We start from the raw sequence: 17,371 nt of genomic DNA, 5'->3' as shown, positions 1-17,371 counted from the left end.
ACGCTGTGTTTTTTATTGTGTCACAAGGCGCGAGTGCAGCAGCAGGGCTTCAGTAGAGCTAATTCTCATTTTTTAGATGATTTTTCAAAATAAAAGCTGGTGTAAGCCACCAGTGCGACACAGAAATCAGCGAGTCGCCCTCAGAGAGCGAGAGTCCCTTAAACAGTGTTTAAATAACGTTCACAAACAGCCGCCTCATCCTCTGCCAGCCAGTTAGTTATACTTTCCATGTGCTGCAGCTTTTAGCCTGAATGCTGTCAGCCAAGGTGGGGGTTTGTATGGCAACATTTTCACATGAGTCTGAGCCCAGAGTCCTGCAGAGCACTCTGACCCGAGCTGGACTTACATGAGCTGAAAAAGAGCAGAGCTAAATGTTGCTGTCAGACATGCAGCTGGAAGCACACAAAGCCAAAGGGTGCGACTTGTTTCTGTGTGATGCAAAGAACCACGAGCTATGATTGATGGCTCTACTTTTAAAACGACTGTGATGTACAGGAAAGTGCTGCTTTCTACCTTTGTCTTGTGAATGCAAAAATAAACAGGTAATACGGAGATACTTCATGCCAGTTCTTTATAAATGTGTTAATTTTATAGTTTATTTAGACACAGAAACATGTAAAGCTTTTAATTTAAGCACTGCAGCTGCTGTTAGCAGAGTCTCGCTCGTGCATGTGCAGCCACGATTCATTGAAAGCAGCTGTAATTGTTGTTGAACTATTGTGTGTGTGTGAGTAACCACAAAGATGAAAATGTTCTCATGTGTAAGTCCAAGAATACTGTCAACTGTCAGAAGTACAGACACCCAGTTTGTAACAGTTAAGATCAGAAGATAAAAGACTTTGGGGTGAATGGTGAACATGATTACTGATATTTTGAAGAAAATGCTTCAGTCTGTTTATTCTATCAGAAAGAGAGCTTTGTTCACAGGGCACTCTTGCCACTAAAGGCACATGTGCGTGTTTTTTGTGGTCTCGAGACACTCCAACCGTTATCCAAAGCGTCTGAAAGCCTGTCCGAGAAAGTCCAGGACAACAACAAAAAAGCTCGTCCCCTCAGAAGAGGAGCTGAGTGCAGTGACGCTTCCAGCATCCAAATGAAACGAGGAGCATTCCTCTCTGATTACTAATACTGGATTCCTGACTAGTTGGCCTTCATGCTTCACTGTTGGATTTTGAGGATTTGAGATCATCTGTGCAGCCTTTTGCTGCAGGATCCACCCCGCCTCTGTGACCAGCATGACAAAACTCGCAGGAAAAAGCTCAGCAAAGTTGGGTTTCTGCACCCTCGTTTATTTCTTCTGCACTGGCCCTTTGTTGTCTGAGCTGCAGGCCTTTTGGGAAAGCCCCAAATTCAACTGCTATCAGTAACTTCCTTTGCTACTGGACTGTTAAACTCTGCACCATTAGTTGTTATCTTGTGGCACTTTACTGCAAAATAATGCATATGACAAAGAGTTCATTGCCATATGAACCTTTCCACTTAATTATTTCCAGAAAGTGATTAGACTAGCCTCATCCTTGCAGAAACCCCTGCCAGTTACAACACTGGCTGAGATATTTGGATGACTTTGGGTATTTGGACGTCTGCCTCCTTTTCCCTCTGCAGCCCGTAAATAATGTTTGTCACTAGATCCCAGAGAAATGAATAGCTGCTGTTTGAGTTGAAGCAAATGGAGGCCTCTAATCTCAGCATTCAAAGCTTATATTTTAATATCTTCAAAACACCGAGGATGTAGTTTGTGGATCCTGTAACCCAAACAATTTACCAAATTTTCTTTAAGAGTGAATTTTTTCTGTATGTGTGAGATGGAATTTCTTCAAGTGGAAAATTTCACTAGATGGAAAAACAGTGTAATTCCTGAGGTCCTCCCATTATTTTAAGCTTAGGGAGGCAAACAGTCAGTTGTTTTTTTTTTTATTTCCCCCTTTTTTTTTTTCTCTATCGCACTGCCAACGAAGTAATTAGACCGGGAAAATAGTGGCACAGAGGAACAGCAGCAGATCCTTTTCCCTCCCAGCTGTCATCTACAACCCTCTCCCCTTTTAACAATTCCATATCAAACCGTCATATTTAATAAGGCTGCTGTAAACACTTCCGTCTTCCTCTTCTCAGATTGAAGTTTAACCCAACATCAAATGAAAGGTTCAAGTGTCCTATATTGCAGTTAATATGCTTCTTTTTACTGACTGTGTACTGGGATTTGCATAGTTTGTCCTTTGTTGATTTATTGAATCATAGCCGATAGTGCGGCTCCATGACAGTGGGCTCACACAGGCTCTTTATATGGTAATGCAGGATCCCCGAGGTTTTTAATCGAAGTGAGGAACAGTAATAGTCTTGCATAATTTTCCCATAAAAGCTGACACAGCTGCTGTTCTACCTCCTGTTCTCCTCACCGCTGATATTCAGCGCTCTCCTTTAGCCTGCAGGTCCAGAGGAGCAAGACATTTCTCAGGTGTTGCACTCTAATCTGTTTTCTAAACTTGACAGAGTCGATAACGGCCAGGACTTGATGTATTTATTCTCAGCCCTCAAGCAGTAATGTTTGCATTTCATGTCCCCTTCCCCTCTTATCCTCAAGATATTAAAGAGATCGTGCACAGAGATCCTGAGCGTGGAGCCCTCCAGTGTCTGTGTGAATCGTAAGTAAATCCCGATCAAGTTTTTGGAACTCAAGTCGATTTATCCTCCACAGGAATCTTTTTGTTTTTACATGTGCTGAATGAAACAATGACATCCTTCCAATTGTGTCGAGCCTGCTCACAGACAAGTAAAACTTTAATGTTGGTAGTGCAAAGTCATATGAGAGGCCATCAGAAGAAAGGCGAAGACTTTTAAAATTCCTCCTCCGAGCTTGTCTGCTGTTTGTTTACATTCCACAGAGTCCTTTGATATCGTCCTCAGAGGGAACGGCTTTGCCCTCGGACGCAGCAATGAGGGCGTCGTCTGCAGCTTCATAGTTGGCCAGCAAACCTTCAGTAAGTGGAGAAAACCCAGAGTAAAAGCTTTATATACATACACCATGTAGTCGTTTAATGTCATAACTCTCTGTGTTCCTTCGGGTGGACTTAAGTGGACTGGTCTGTGCTGTAAACTGATGGTGAGCATGCAGGATTCAACTCTGCACAGTTATTGATTAATAATTTGAAATGACTCTTAAATATACAACACGGGTACCAATCATAGGACAGTAACTCCCCGTTAATGAACTGCTGAAGCCACATTGTCCAATATAATCATGATTACCAGTGACCAGAATGTCCTGACGAGGTCATTACATCCTGCACAACCGAGCAATCGTTGCAGCTAAGCTGTCAAATGATCATTGGCCCAGTCCTGTTATTCACGCAACACATTCACATCTAAAACTTTTGCAAATATTTGCTCAGATTTGTATTTTTACAGTGTCGTAAGTTTAAATTTCGCTCATGGCTTTAAAAAAACTACCAGGGAAGTCGAAAATCATAAAGAGGAAGTCGGCATGCCCGCAAAGGAATTTTTTATGAAGACAATATCATGTGGCTGTCTACCACAATCTGTCCATCCAGTCTTTTTTGTACAGAAATATTTTCTTTGCATGACCCGTATTTCTTTGCTCCTTCCAGTAAATATGTTTCCCAATCTTCTGACTAAAGGGTTCCAAATTAAATTGAGTTGAATCTTCCCGTTGCTCACACGGCAGGACCATGTTTTCACGTCACGTCTCCTGAAATGTCGTCTTTATTTATATGCTGACAAACAGTGTTGGTCAAATTGCTTGAAAAAAGTAATTAGTAACTAATTACTGATTACTTCTCTAAAAAAGTAATCCCATTACTTCACTGATTACTTGTTTTCAAAGTAATTAGTTACTTAGTTACTTTTTGAAAACATGATACACAACCTGAGTGTGTCATAAAGCAATAGACTTTTCAGCCCAGTTCTATTTTTTCACATCATAAAACTGTAATCACATGAAAAAGCCTCTTTTTAAAAATTGTTTTTTTTAGTTTAAATCTTTTAATTTTATGCACATTGCATTAAGCAAAAATTAAATTATATGCAACAGTCTTTGACCTGAAGACATTCTTTAACATTTAACCCTATTTTCTGCATATTCCAGCATATAAAGTAAAATATTTTTTTGTGTTTAAACTCTTTCAAATAGTTGCAAGTAAAACAGCAGAAAATAAATAAAATCAAAGTCCTGTCGCTCTGAAATCTATTGTCACCTGTTTATCAGGAGTGGGGTGAGTGGAGGTTTGCCCGGCGCCATAGCGGTCATGTCAGTGGGGGGATCCGGGGGTTTTTCTGTGAAGTTCACATTCCCGTGGCAGCGTGCTCGATGTTTAGTTTAGGGGTTTTTTCGCTGTAAAAAGAAGTTTTCTTCCCACACAGAGTGTACAGCGGACGCTAATGTCTTTGTCACTTTTTACGGAATCAAAACTCAAAGTAATGTGATTACTTCCACGCTTTAAATGCGGCATGTTCGTTCTCTCTCCCACACTACATATTATCCATTGTTGAGCTACACACATCCGTTACCACGAATGTCGCTACAAACAAAATCACAGTTTAGTAACGCAGTAACGTAGCGTGCTTACAGGAAAGTAACAGTAATCTAATTACTTTTTTTGCAATAGTAATCCCTTATTACTCATTACTTGAAAAAGTAATCAGATAACAGTAACAATAACAGGACTTTATATTGCAGAGTAAAAACCAGTACGTGATGGGGAAAAACTCCAACAATAATATGAACCCTTATGGACAAGCACTTGGCGACAGTGGGAAAGAGAAACTCCCTTTTAACAGGAAGAAACCTCCAGCAGAACTGGGTTTAGAGACGGGCTTCCATCTGTTGTTAGAGGGGAAAGAGAAGAGAGCAGAGGCAGATGGGACAAAAGGCGCACATGGGAAAGAACAAAGCAACCACCAAACCTTAGAATATGCACTGTGGACATTTTTCCTCCCAAAATTTGGAAAATAACCCAAAACTTGCAATAATAATTGCAGACTAACCCAAAATCTCAGCAATGCCCTAAAAGCAAACAGTAAGTGTTCCATCTGCACTGATCTCAGCAAATTGTGGTTAACGTTTTTGTACGCTGCATCCTGAAATAGCTGTCTGCACTCTGATTAAAGGTTTCCCCAGAGCCACACTCGCAGTAACAGACACTCCACCCTCTTTCTCCACTGCTATGAATGGATCTTATGTGTGTTCATTTATAGTGGAAAACCTATGAGGATTTATTGTCTTTTAAGGACGTAACGTGAGCGACACAGACATGGAATACAGTATGTGTTGGAAAATCTTCATCTCGCTGAGAGGTCGGAAATGGCAAAACAAACCCGGCCCGGACATGTCTGTTATCTCACTCATCTCAATGATCTGAATTCAACAGAAGGAAGGGGGGGATGTACAGTAGGTCACCGCGCTCCTTATTTTGTGCTTGCAGTCTGTTCTGATAAGAAATCCTTTTTTTAGGAAGCAAACGGGATTTGGCACCTAGAGCCAATCTTTTAAAGCTCTCATTTGGCCGTGGGATCTGTGGGATCGGTGACTGCCAATGACAACACTTCCATCCTTGTCAAGTTATTTTTGATTTTCAACATTTCAACTTGACTAAAATACTTGGAACATATTTTTTCCCTTTAAAAAATAAATTCATCTGATTTAGGAAGCGGCCATTAGCAGATGTCTTCCTGTTAGTCCTTTCTCAGTTTAGGCTGTCTCACATTCGCCCACTTGGGGCTATTTATTCCCTTACTGGCTTTTGCATGTGTTCAGTCCAGACCTTTTTAACAGTGGGGCACCTTATAATTATGGACAAGCATCATGGCAGCTATGGAACACAGCACATATGTGAAGCAGATGCTTCACTCAAACCAGTTGGATCCCTCTGTAGAAAAGGAGGAACAAGTTTCAATCATCAGAGTGACCTCTGTGACTGGAGACGCTTCAGGTTTTTGTCAACCTGTGCTGATGAACGCTCTCAGATTATAATCCAATCATTTATTTTATTTTGTGCCCAATCGAGTCCCAGTTCCAAAATCTCATAGGATAAAACATCCTGAGCGTAGAAGAAATGTTCATTAACACAAGTCAGTTAAAATGTGACAATATCACTGATTTTTATTCAAATGGGAAAGATACAGGTCTATTTAACCTCCTAGGACCTGGCGTCCACATATGTGGACATCACATTTTGGGTTATTTAGACCAAAATACTCAATTTTGCTCTACAAGGGCCTGATATCCACTTACGAGGACATTATACTGCTACTGTTCTATCGAAATTTTAAACGAATATCCTCATATGTGGCTCTGATTTTTCTTAAAAACAAAAATAAGGTAAAAAAAATCTGGTAATTCTTTGTTTTTACATTCATCGGGCCCCAATCAGCCCAAATATCAAAGAGAAATTAAAAATGCATGCTGTGGAAGAGTTCGGGTCTTAGGAGGATAACGCAGAGGCTCACAGAAGGCTGTTGGTTGCCTGAGAACCCCAGAACTGGCAGGTTCACCATGAGCGGAGGTCATCCTGTGGGGCTCTGGCAGCGCTGCTTTTGTTCCTCCTCTCACAAAGCAGCAGATACCTGTCTTACTGTTGGATTGATGCTGCCCCTCTCCAGCTCTCCTTACGTAACTACTGCTCTGCTGCACACTGTTGAGACTATACTGGGCGAGACCGCAAACCCAACCTGTACTGGACGCAGTTACCGTCTTGTGTCACCAGTAGACCAGAACTAGAGAACAATCGGTAAGGAAGGTGAGGAGAGAGCAATGGTCTGTGTCCACCACCATCAAAAATGTTGTCTTGCTTTTGGTCCTCCAGTGGACCTGTTGTGTTTTAAATCACACCAGAGCAGGTGAAATGGATTCGTGATGGTTTACACTTTCTAACGGGACAGTTTAGTTTAACTGGCTTTGTGTTACACCGTGGTGATCGAGGGTTTCCTTCATGTTTGACTGTGTAGGCAGAACAAGCACAGATACATAAACAGATACTGTGTTACAATGCGTAATCCGTACTTACCTCATTAAACAATCTGCAAAGTTAATAATAAAACTTTTTTTTTATTTCTTCCAGCTGAGAAGCCGAGCACGGTGCGTAATGACTATCTGCTGTGTCCCGCCCCGAAGCTCTATGAAGTCGGACAGTAAGTAGGACGTTGTTTTATTGTCGTATATGGAGAAGCCGTCACAAACAGTGGAATCTCTGCTAACAGTGATGCTAAAATATCAGAGAAAGCTTTATGTGATATAGTATAATGCATCATAGTGTTGTAACTGTTCTATTTAAATCTTTTTGTTCGAGTCATGAAGAAGAAAGATCAATTTTACTGAGTGTAATTATTTTATTGTAATCGTGAATTGAAAATCAGATTCATCACCTACCATGACAGGTGACATATGTGTCAGTCATGTGTGCAGTGTTGTCCACAGCTGTGGCTTTGATGTTTTTATTACACACTTTCTTTATCGAAACAGCGTTTTAACTTTTGGCTCACTCACTTCAGAAAGGTTGAAGGGTTTTTTCTTACATCTCTTCCTTACTTTTTACATTTTAAGTAGTTGCCTAGGTAACATGATGACATCATCAGAGATGAAACCCCTCACTGACCTAAGATGTACTTGTGTGATAAGTTTGGTTGCTCAACACCTGATGAGGCAGAGGTTCATGTGTATATCATGCAGAGCTCCAACACAACAGACCTCCAGATATGATGCAAAGGCGAGGTCAGCTAGAGGTTATGCTTCCGGGCACACCTTTAATTTAATCAAGACATTTAAAATTATTCAAGGTAAATATATATATTTCAGTATATTCTTTTTTTTTGCCATAACACTTGGTGAGCATGAACAAAAGTGAACTTTCTTGGCTGTAAATATTCACTGTGCGTGGAAATGCAGCAGTGTCTTCAGGAAGCATGTTCTCAGAAACATATGACATGATATATGCAGCTCGTTTGTGTTTCTATAGATACATTTATGTTTTCATCTTGGCACGATGACAAGAAGAGACGTGTAAAGTCTCAATGACAGGATCGCGCTGGCGTCTACAAATAGGGACAATCTAAATAGATTCAATATGCTGCCCTATAAATTGTTACAGCAAAGGAAAGAAAGGAATGTTGTGTAGGATAAATGCCAGATCTCAGTGTTTGTTTTTCAGCTTTATGTTGAATTCGGGAAGCTTAACTCAGTCGGTGAATCATATATAAGGTCACGTCCTTTGTAGCAGTTACTTCCCCTTTTACCCACATCAAGAATCTTCCCCCAAAAAAAGCAAACTTCCCTTTTCTGGAGAATTTAAGCTTCTTTTGTGCAGCTCAGGTCTCTGTGTTTGTTTGTTTTCTTCTTGTTTTTATTTAAATCACACGTCTCTAAAGTTTTACTGAAAGATTAAAGTCTTGGTTTCTCTCGTGCACATTTTCTATTTTTTTCCACTCAGTTTTTCAAAAGTCTTTTGTGCAAACAATCAACTCCTAAGTCTGTAAATTAGCTGTATGTTAAAACGCGTAAAGACGCAGTAAACAGTGTAGAAGAGACAAACACCCCATACATACAAGCCGCAAACACTCGAGTGAAAACAGTGCAAATACGCGTTCATTCCAGCCCGCGTTGCTGTTGTTTGATTTTAACGGCATCTCTTATAATCCCAAACCATAGCAGATGATCGCTAAGGCATTATAGATGGAACAACAGATTTTAATGTCCTTGCTGACTGCAATCCAATCAAAAATGTATGATTATGAGTGCCGCTGGCTCCTGAAGGTCTTCCAGCTCTAAATGAGATTGTGTATAATACAGTATGACGGCGGCGATGCCGTAACTACACCAATTCAACTTGAACCTCACCTCAGTTAATCCGCTCATGTCAAAAATCTAAAGTGTTCATGAAAACATGATATTTTCATTTTTTTATATTTTATAAAAACAGTGGCCTAAACTACAGAGAAGAGATGGAAGCATACACATACAGACTCTAAGAAACAGCATTTAAATGCAAAAACATACATCAATGCATTAATAACACAGGTCTGAAAAAAAATTATTTTCAGTTGCATGACATATTTTTGGTCAATTTTATGAATTTTAGGGTGCTGAATCCAAAAATGATCTCCATTTCCATCCATCACGTACAGTTTTTGCAAAACAGGAGGAGTTTACATTAAATAAACTACAACAGCGGTGAAAAAAATCAATTTTTATTACAAGTAACCATGCATAATTTTTCTGAGATTCCTTACTTTCCACTATGAGCAAAGTAAGCCTGATAGGACCTGCTGCCCCCCCCCGGTATCTATACTTTGACTCAAGTATAGATACCAGATTTCAGTTTAAGGGAAACTATGCACTTAATTACACTAAAAGCATGAGTTTTGCAAGGAAACCTATCGAGATTCAGTTCAATTTTATTTAAATAGCGGCAAATCACGACAACATTCGCCTCAAGGCGCTTTATATTGTAAGGTAGACCCTACAGGATGGAATTTTAAAAATATTTTTCCTGGTTTCAGCGAGTAAAAATCTATAAGACAGTCAAAATATCCTATGAAGTTTTTTGGTTGCAGACCTGTCAGTACAGAAGCATGCATTTAAACAACCCTCAGTGTTTGTTGTACTGCTTGTACATGGAATTGGTTATTTTTCTGTTTTATTTTCAATCTATAAAGTCTAAAAAGATCTTTTCATGTTTTTATAAGGGAGAAAAAAGATCATTTACATCACTATATAACTATCAGTTGTTTTGATTGTGGATAAATCGATCAAGTCATTATTTGATGGATTTAATAGATTCATCCTTGTTTTCTCAGTTGAATGCCACAAAAATCCCAGATCCCAGGTTATATGGTTAGGTACCTTTAAATCTCTTCAACCGGGAAGAATTCAGTGATTTTAATATAAAAGAAAACATAAATTCTTATATTTTGGAAATTTGACAGATCATTTTGGCCATTTTGCATAAAATAAAATGATATTAGATCATAATTAGAGCTGGTTATTTATTGTCTGAATATTTTAGCACTGCAATAACTGAACAGAGGAAGGAGCCTGAAGTTGAAAAGGTTTCTTAAGAATTTTAGAAAGGTCATTTGACACGTCTGTAATTTTTTACTGCACAGATAAAGTTGTGAAGTCATGCATATATTTTATATTTTTATAGAGTTTTGAGAAGCCTTGAGGATTTCTCAGCATTTCAAAGCGTCTGCTGGACTTTGTCCAGGTTCTTTCTCCTGAGTCGAGCTCAGGGCAGCCAAACACAATGTTTTGGTTCAGCCTGTAAAAAGATGAAGCGGACGCCCTACATCACAGGTCTCCAGCACCTGATAGGACCTGAGCTGACACTGATGTTACGTACCCGCCATTTGCAAAAGGCCTGCTTAATTAACTCTTGGCTGCCGATGATGACCCATTAAGTAGTTAGCTGGTACGGGTGGTGAGTAAACACATCTGCTGGAGGGGCTTTAAAAGGATGTGCGACAGATGCAGCCGTTCCCTTTTCCGTGCTCTCCATTTAAATAATTCACCATGCAGTGACAATCCCTGCACCCCGGACCACCTGCGTGGAACTCCAGAGCCCAGAAACTTCCTTCTCCTTCCATCTGTCTGCTTCTGCTCCATCACCACTGCCGCCGCAAAGGATGCTCCTTTAACACGGCTCTACTCAGCCGGAGAAGAATTGTCATTTCATCGCACAATCCTTTTCCCCCTTTCCAGCCATGTTTTGTTACACATGGGGCCTTGTCCTCGCGAGCACTGCTTGAATTTTTGTTTTTGCCTCACAGATATAAGTTGCTGGGGAACATATTTCAGATACAGCAGTCGACTGAGTTGAGGTCCTCAGCTGCGGTTTCTTGTCCCGCTGGGGTCCCGGGGCACACGGCACCACATCTAGCTTTGGCGTCCAGGAATCAGAGCGTTCCCGGTCATCGAGCTGTGCGGGAGCACTCACGGCAGAGGCGTCATCTGTGCTGACAGCTGTGGCATCAGGCTTGAAACTCTGGCATCTGCTGACACTCTATGCTCCCTCCTCCAGCCCTCCATGCGCATCCCCATTAGGAGACCCCGCACACCCCACTGGTGCTCCTCACGAAGTGTTCTCACAGTAATGGTGGAAACAAAAAAAATACCTGAAGAGGGAGGTGACAGCTGCTTTACACAGCAGGTGCAGTGACGCTGATATGCTGGTGGATAAATAAGACGTGCTGCTGCAAAGAACACCGTCACCCCGTGTGCTCCCCGGAGGGTATCAAGATGTTTTGATTGAAATGTCCTATTGTCTGAATATCCCTTCATGTTGCAGCACAGGCCTGCTTCGTGTCTGTTGATTGGTTGTAACATGATCTGAATCTGGATCTGGACCCGACCGACCGTGCCTGGGCCAACCTCATCGAGCAGCCCAGGGCACTTTATACTTAACAGCGCCAATGCTCTCTGTTCAAATTCACTCAAACCTGTTGTAGGTGCAGGTCACCTGGTGCGAGTGCACATATGTCACCCATCTCTGCTTTACGTCTCCATTGGTCAGGTTTGTCCAGGAGTTTGGTCTTTCTTTTAACTTTTTTTCTTGGTGTTTCTGATTAACTGTAAAATTGGTAGAATATTTTATATTCCCTTAATCTAATGCAGATTTCTCTAAAAGCCTTTTTGACTGTCTCAGTAAATCTGTCCAACCTTTGATCTTCAACGATGGGTAAACAGATCCCTTTCCTACATGACTTTGGGGATCTTTTTGCCACGTTTTCTAGACTAGAATAGCGGCGAACCCTGTTTCCTGTCTCTTAATAAGATCCATCCACGAGAGGGAATGTACGTGGAGCTGAAAGTACCAATCAGAAGTGCTCTCAGTTGGTATTATCACCAAATTGGATTATTGGTTATAAGAAGCCGGTCAATATTCCAATTTTGTACGGGGAGCCAACTTTTAGAGCAATAGCGGTTGTCTCGTGTCTTCGTGAGGCGATCCCTCCCATCAACTGAGCTTCAGAACTTCTGCCACACAAACACATACAGACTGATGATTCCTGGATGCCGGGTGACAGGCCCCACATATGCTCTGCTGTAAATTATTCACCCTCCTCAATTTTCACATCTTTAAGGGAAGTTTGAAAGCCATTAGCGTCACCATTGTCAGCCGCTCCAGCTGCATCGCATCACCAAAGCTTAGCGTCACAGAAGGCCTACCTTCTGATGAATTATAGCGAGCCTGGGGACAAACTTTTTCCAATGCAGAGCCAGAGGTCTGCGGCGGGAAGGAGCCTTCGGCCGTTCAGCCGGTGTCCCTGGGAAGCGGTGTCTGTTTTTGAGCGATCCCTCAGCCCTGTGACAGTCTGCCCTTTCAGCTCCCATTTATTCAAACATAACTACAAACCCACCAGCAGCTGCAGCTCTCTCCTCAGTGTCACTCATTGGCTTTTACTGTGGAAAAGTTAAATGACAGCCTGCTCTGTTTTCAATTATTCAGTTACTGGGTTGCCTCTTTAAATTCTTTTAAACCTTTTAAACCCCCCTCTCCATAATCAAATTGCTAGTATTGCATTTAAACATTTTTAAAATGAACTTTACAACTGACTAACGAAAAAGCCATAGATTCATATTCTGCGAGCAGCAGAGTGACTAATCATTAGAGCAACACTTTAATAGATTTGGCCACGCAATTACTATATTCTTTTGGTCGTCTTCATGGAAATAAAAGTGTGTAAAAGAGAAGAGGATCTATGACTTATGCCTCTGTGTCAGAGCACATTCTGCCTACTCAACAGTAACTTGGTAAATTAGCAGTCAGTGTCTCAGAGAGGGAGGAGAAAAAAAGGCCTCGCTCACTATGGTTGGGTTGTGGTGCGTTAAAGATGTCCGGCGTTGTCGACCGAGGGAGAAGTGGGTTCGTCAGTGTAACTCGCTTGGGAGCTTTCCACCCTACACACTGCGGGGTCCACACCTCCAGCTTGATTAACAACCTGCCCACCATTATCACGGATTGATGGTGTCAGCTAAATTAGCCTCTCCCCTCATCCATTCAGCGCGAGCGCTTAGTTAACATGCAGGGACCTAGAACATCTTCGTCGAGCTACGGAGGCGTGCAGCGTTTCCAGTGATGCTTCCTGATGGAAGAAAACTGATTCTCATTCAAAATCTTCAGTTTTCAACTCTTAAAGTTACCATTCATTCATTTTCAGTCCAGTACCAGAGTGTTTCTTAGTTCCCTGTTAATGATTTGTGAAAACTTCTCCCACATGCTTTTTCCTCGAATTGCAAAGTTAATCTGTCAGCGTAAGGTGTCGCGGATAAATACAACAAAATAAAACCAGTACCGGTACCAAAAAAAGAAGATTTATTCATAACACATGGGAAAAGACCCAGGGAAACAGAGTTAATGATAAAAACGATAAAATAACAACGATTAAAAACCCTGAAAACCATGAATTTCACACCCGACTCTCAACTCTGGCGGCCCGGTACCAAACGACTCGGCCCATTGGTTGGGGACCGCTGACCTAAAACTAAAAGAGCATTACATTTACTTATTATTTTGTTCATCCTGCTACGTTGTAATCCTTCACTGACTGTCACTATAAAAGTGTCAGTGTATCTGCAGCACACATAACAGAATAGAATAAATGAATAGAATATTTTGCCCTCTGTAGCATTGCCTAAAATGCACCAGCTGCTTAAATATGAAAGACCTGCATCAAATATCCAATAAAGATTTTTTTTATTTTTTTTAATATAACTTTATTAAGTAATAGATAATTTGAAAGCACAAGTTGATCATCAACAAGTTGGTGAGGTGTCAGAGCGGATCCTGCTTAAAGGTCGCTGCACTGTATTTTAAATATTTAGCGCAGTAAATAAGGTGAGGTGCAAAAAAGTCAGTTTCGAATATTTAGACGGCGCACTAAAGGACACATGGTCTGGTCGCTCATCTGTTCAGAACCACAGGAGAATTGGTGGCCCAAGGCACTGCCTGAGGCAAAATCCACAGCAAAGAGAGCACTCTTGTTATTATTCCACTGCACCATTTTTAATGCAGGCCTCCTCTGTACACTCCCGTGCACTCACAGCTGGCCCCTCGCACACAATACCGCTCTGCGTACTTCTTTCTCTCGCCTCTTTTCTTTTTGTGTCGGAGGGAATATTTCAGGCGTTTCATTCGTTCCATATCCTGAATTCTCATTAAACCTGCGGTAATTGGATTGGGCATAATAGACATATGGAAATTGCGGTGCCGTTCATCATTAGGGTTTTAATTGCGCCCATTTTGGCTTTGCATTTTTCTCTCTAAATAAGTCTTCGGAGTTCAGGAGCCTTGTTACTGCCAGTCAAGTTACTTCACCCACACACGATGATTATGTGATAATGACAGGATTTCCTCCCACTGAGGACATTTATTTAATTCTGATTGTTGTCTTTATTGAGCATTGTGCTAACATGACTCCAGGACTTATTAGCGTTTGTGAGAACAGGATTTGCGAGAGCAACGATAGAATTATAGAGCTCTTCTATTTTTAAAGTCTTGATGCAGAGCAAAGTATTATCAGGGAGAACAAAACTGTTTTCAATAACACTCAATACATATTGTTAGATTGATTAAACACACACACACACACACGTAGCACGGTAGAAGAGAGACAGGTAAAAATAATAATGTTGCTTGGCAACAACTCGTTACTTAAAAAGCAATTAAAGCTTCCCAAACAGTGCTGCTACCTCTAAGACGGCGGTGTCAAACATGAGGCTCGGGGGCGAGATTTGATGATCCCGTTTGGCGCACCGGATGGCTTCGCCGTGTGATAAAATTACAGTGAAGTCATTAATTACACGTTTTTGTTAAAAACAAACCACGTTGCTGTTTACGGTGTAGTAATGCATGACCAGTATGACTACACATGAGTAAAAATGTGTGCAAATCTGAGCAGGATCTCTGATTCATATTAGATACAAAAGCTTTACATGTGATGATTTTATGTCTTTTCACATCCTTCAGTTAAATTGTAACTACTCCAGCTTTACTGGATGTACAACAACTGAGATACATTCTGTGTTTTTCTGAAGAGAACTCAGGCTGTTTGTACAGGGATGGTTTGTTACATTTGAAAATTAAATAGAAAAAGCTTCTAGAATTATTTTTGGCATTTAGGCTTTATTAGAGAGGGAAGAGGAGAGAGAGGACAGGAAACCAGGGAAAGAGTGGGGTGACGTGCAGAAAAAGATCTGGAGAGCAGACTCAAAGTTGGGCTCCTGCAGTAGCCTTCAGCCAGCAGGGCGGCAGCTCTGAGCAGACTTCTTTATACTTATTTAAAAATGAGAAATTTAGAGGCGTGTGTGTTTCATATAAGCTGTGATGCTGTAGTGTTATGGCTTCCTCAAAGTGGGACCAACTGGACTAAAATGAGTTTGACATCATTGCTTTAGGATGTTAAAGGCCAGCTTATGTTATGAATGGGGTTGGGAGGTTGAATAGAGTGTCTGTGAAACATGTGTCCTAGTATATTTAAAGGTACTTTGCAGTACTTCAAAGGGGCCTGGAAAATAAAAAGTCATGTATATTTAATGAATTGAATTACATTATAATAAAAATTTACAATATTCAAAATTTCATTTTATTATTAAATCCTGATTTTATGGACACAGGTGATTTTTTTTATTTATTTATTTATTTTTGCGCTGGTTGGAGGTAAAAAAAAAGTCTTTTAGGAAAATTGCTGAGGTGACATTTAGCCCCTGTAAGACAGGACTGAGGGCACGATGTTGCAAAAAAAACACAAGCTGCAGCGCGATGCTTGTCCTTCTTGGAGATTAAAAAGATATCAGCTGAGACCCGATGTTTACAGTTGAAGTATCTTTAATCACAAAGTTTGCAAAAACAGAAAACGTATGACGAAAATTCCAACACAGTGAACTTCCCTGGAAATGCAAACGTGTTTTTCTTCTCTGACAAACGTGGGAGAACTGGCAGGATAAAGTGAGACGAGGTTTTAATGTTGTTTCCTTTAATTTCCTCTGATACTAATTAAACTCTTTCCTTTACAGGAAAATGGATGTTCTCATCAGCCTTAACAACGGCAAGTCCTTCATCTCGAGTGCCCACACCATCTCTGCTACCACATGTGTGAGTTTAATGCTGAGCTCTGATATTTCACATTCCAGATTAAACTTAAAGTCCCTTTAATAACATGAAGCTGCGTTTCCTGATTTTATAACTGAGGAAGTGATGCATAAAACATGGCCTGACTATAAGGTTACAAGTTTTCCTGTTATGTTTGAGCAGAACTTCCTTTTTTTCAGTGTTTCTCATATGATGAAGCAATGTCATAGTTTTATAGACACTTTGTGAAACATCTGCTCTTTTGTAAGACGATACGCTTGCTCCGATTTAGCTGTTATCGACCGCGTGTTCCCCTTTGTTTCTATTTCGTATTCCTTCTAACAAACTTTTAATATTTCTCCTCTAGCTTTGACGCATCCAGTTGTTTCCAGCTGTGTGACTGTTTTGCCTTTTCCTTTTCTCCTTCAGTCGGACGGCTTTGTGGTGGCGATAGTCTTCCTGGTGCTGCTCCTCCTCGTGGCCCTGGCCCTCATGTGGTGGTTGTGGCCTCTGTGTTGCAAAGTGGTGAGTGCTGCTACACCGCCTATAACCAGCACAGTCATGTTTGGTCAACCAAAACTGATAAATGAATTAAATCTGGCTTTGAGCGGAGATGAGAGCGGGTTCTCGACTGTGGGGAGAAAAACACGCTAAAGTGTTGCTGCTCTTTGTTCTGCCTCGTCCTGTAAATCTGATGAGGATAAACCCTATCACCCACTTTTTTCCCTCGTATTGCTCTGACAGCTGTAAACATCCTGTTGCGGCACATACAGCACCGCCTTGCTGAAAAAGATGAGGTCACTTGAAAAAGCATGTCTTGTAAAGTCTGACTTAATTTGGGTGAAAGATGGAGTTTAATCACCAGTTAAAAAGCACAAAGAGGTGACGGGCAGGCTCGGTGTTATTCACCAAGCCTTGCCGAAGGGAAGTGGTGCCGAACATCTGTTCAAGCTCGTCACCTCCCGCTTACCGCGATAAGTCACACTGGTTTAGCAACACCGCAGAGCACTGCAGACCAGCGGCCGATTGCTGCACATGCTATATGTGGAGAAGTCGCTTTACACAAACAGACTGTTAAAAACAATAACATAGACCAGCAGCAGAAAGATGTGAGTGACAGATTGCATGAAAGTTACCAGAGTCTCTGTTTGTTTAGGACTAATGTCGGGCCTACCTGGGGACTGAAGGGATTCAGAATAATCACACAGACTTTTAGCGGTTTTATCGCATTAGAATCCATCATGTCCTGCTTCAGCTTAAAACACTTTTACACATCTATTCAATCATGTTCTAGA

At 41.1% G+C, this 17,371-nt stretch overlaps 1 protein-coding gene across 1 annotated transcript in view; it reads left to right on the top strand.

The window, feature by feature from the left end:
• antxr2a (ANTXR cell adhesion molecule 2a) overlaps positions 1-17,371 on the top strand; it is an 82,581-nt gene that overhangs the window by 15,599 nt on the left and 49,611 nt on the right. The window contains exons 8-12 of the mRNA XM_085295524.1: positions 2,582-2,642; positions 2,883-2,978; positions 7,074-7,143; positions 16,022-16,100; positions 16,506-16,601. Coding sequence (XP_085151650.1) covers positions 2,582-2,642; positions 2,883-2,978; positions 7,074-7,143; positions 16,022-16,100; positions 16,506-16,601 — 402 coding nt within the window. The remainder of the gene's footprint in view (positions 1-2,581; positions 2,643-2,882; positions 2,979-7,073; positions 7,144-16,021; positions 16,101-16,505; positions 16,602-17,371) is intronic.

The sequence above is a fragment of the Mchenga conophoros genome, linkage group LG12 (assembly GCF_057382185.1).
Source record: "Mchenga conophoros isolate Kocher_MC1m ecotype Shallow Benthic linkage group LG12, M_conophoros_male_GT1.1, whole genome shotgun sequence".
Taxonomy (NCBI): Eukaryota; Metazoa; Chordata; class Actinopteri; order Cichliformes; family Cichlidae; genus Mchenga; species Mchenga conophoros.
The sequence above is the reverse complement of the archived record's forward strand: the minus strand, read 5'-3'. Positions and strand labels throughout refer to the sequence as shown.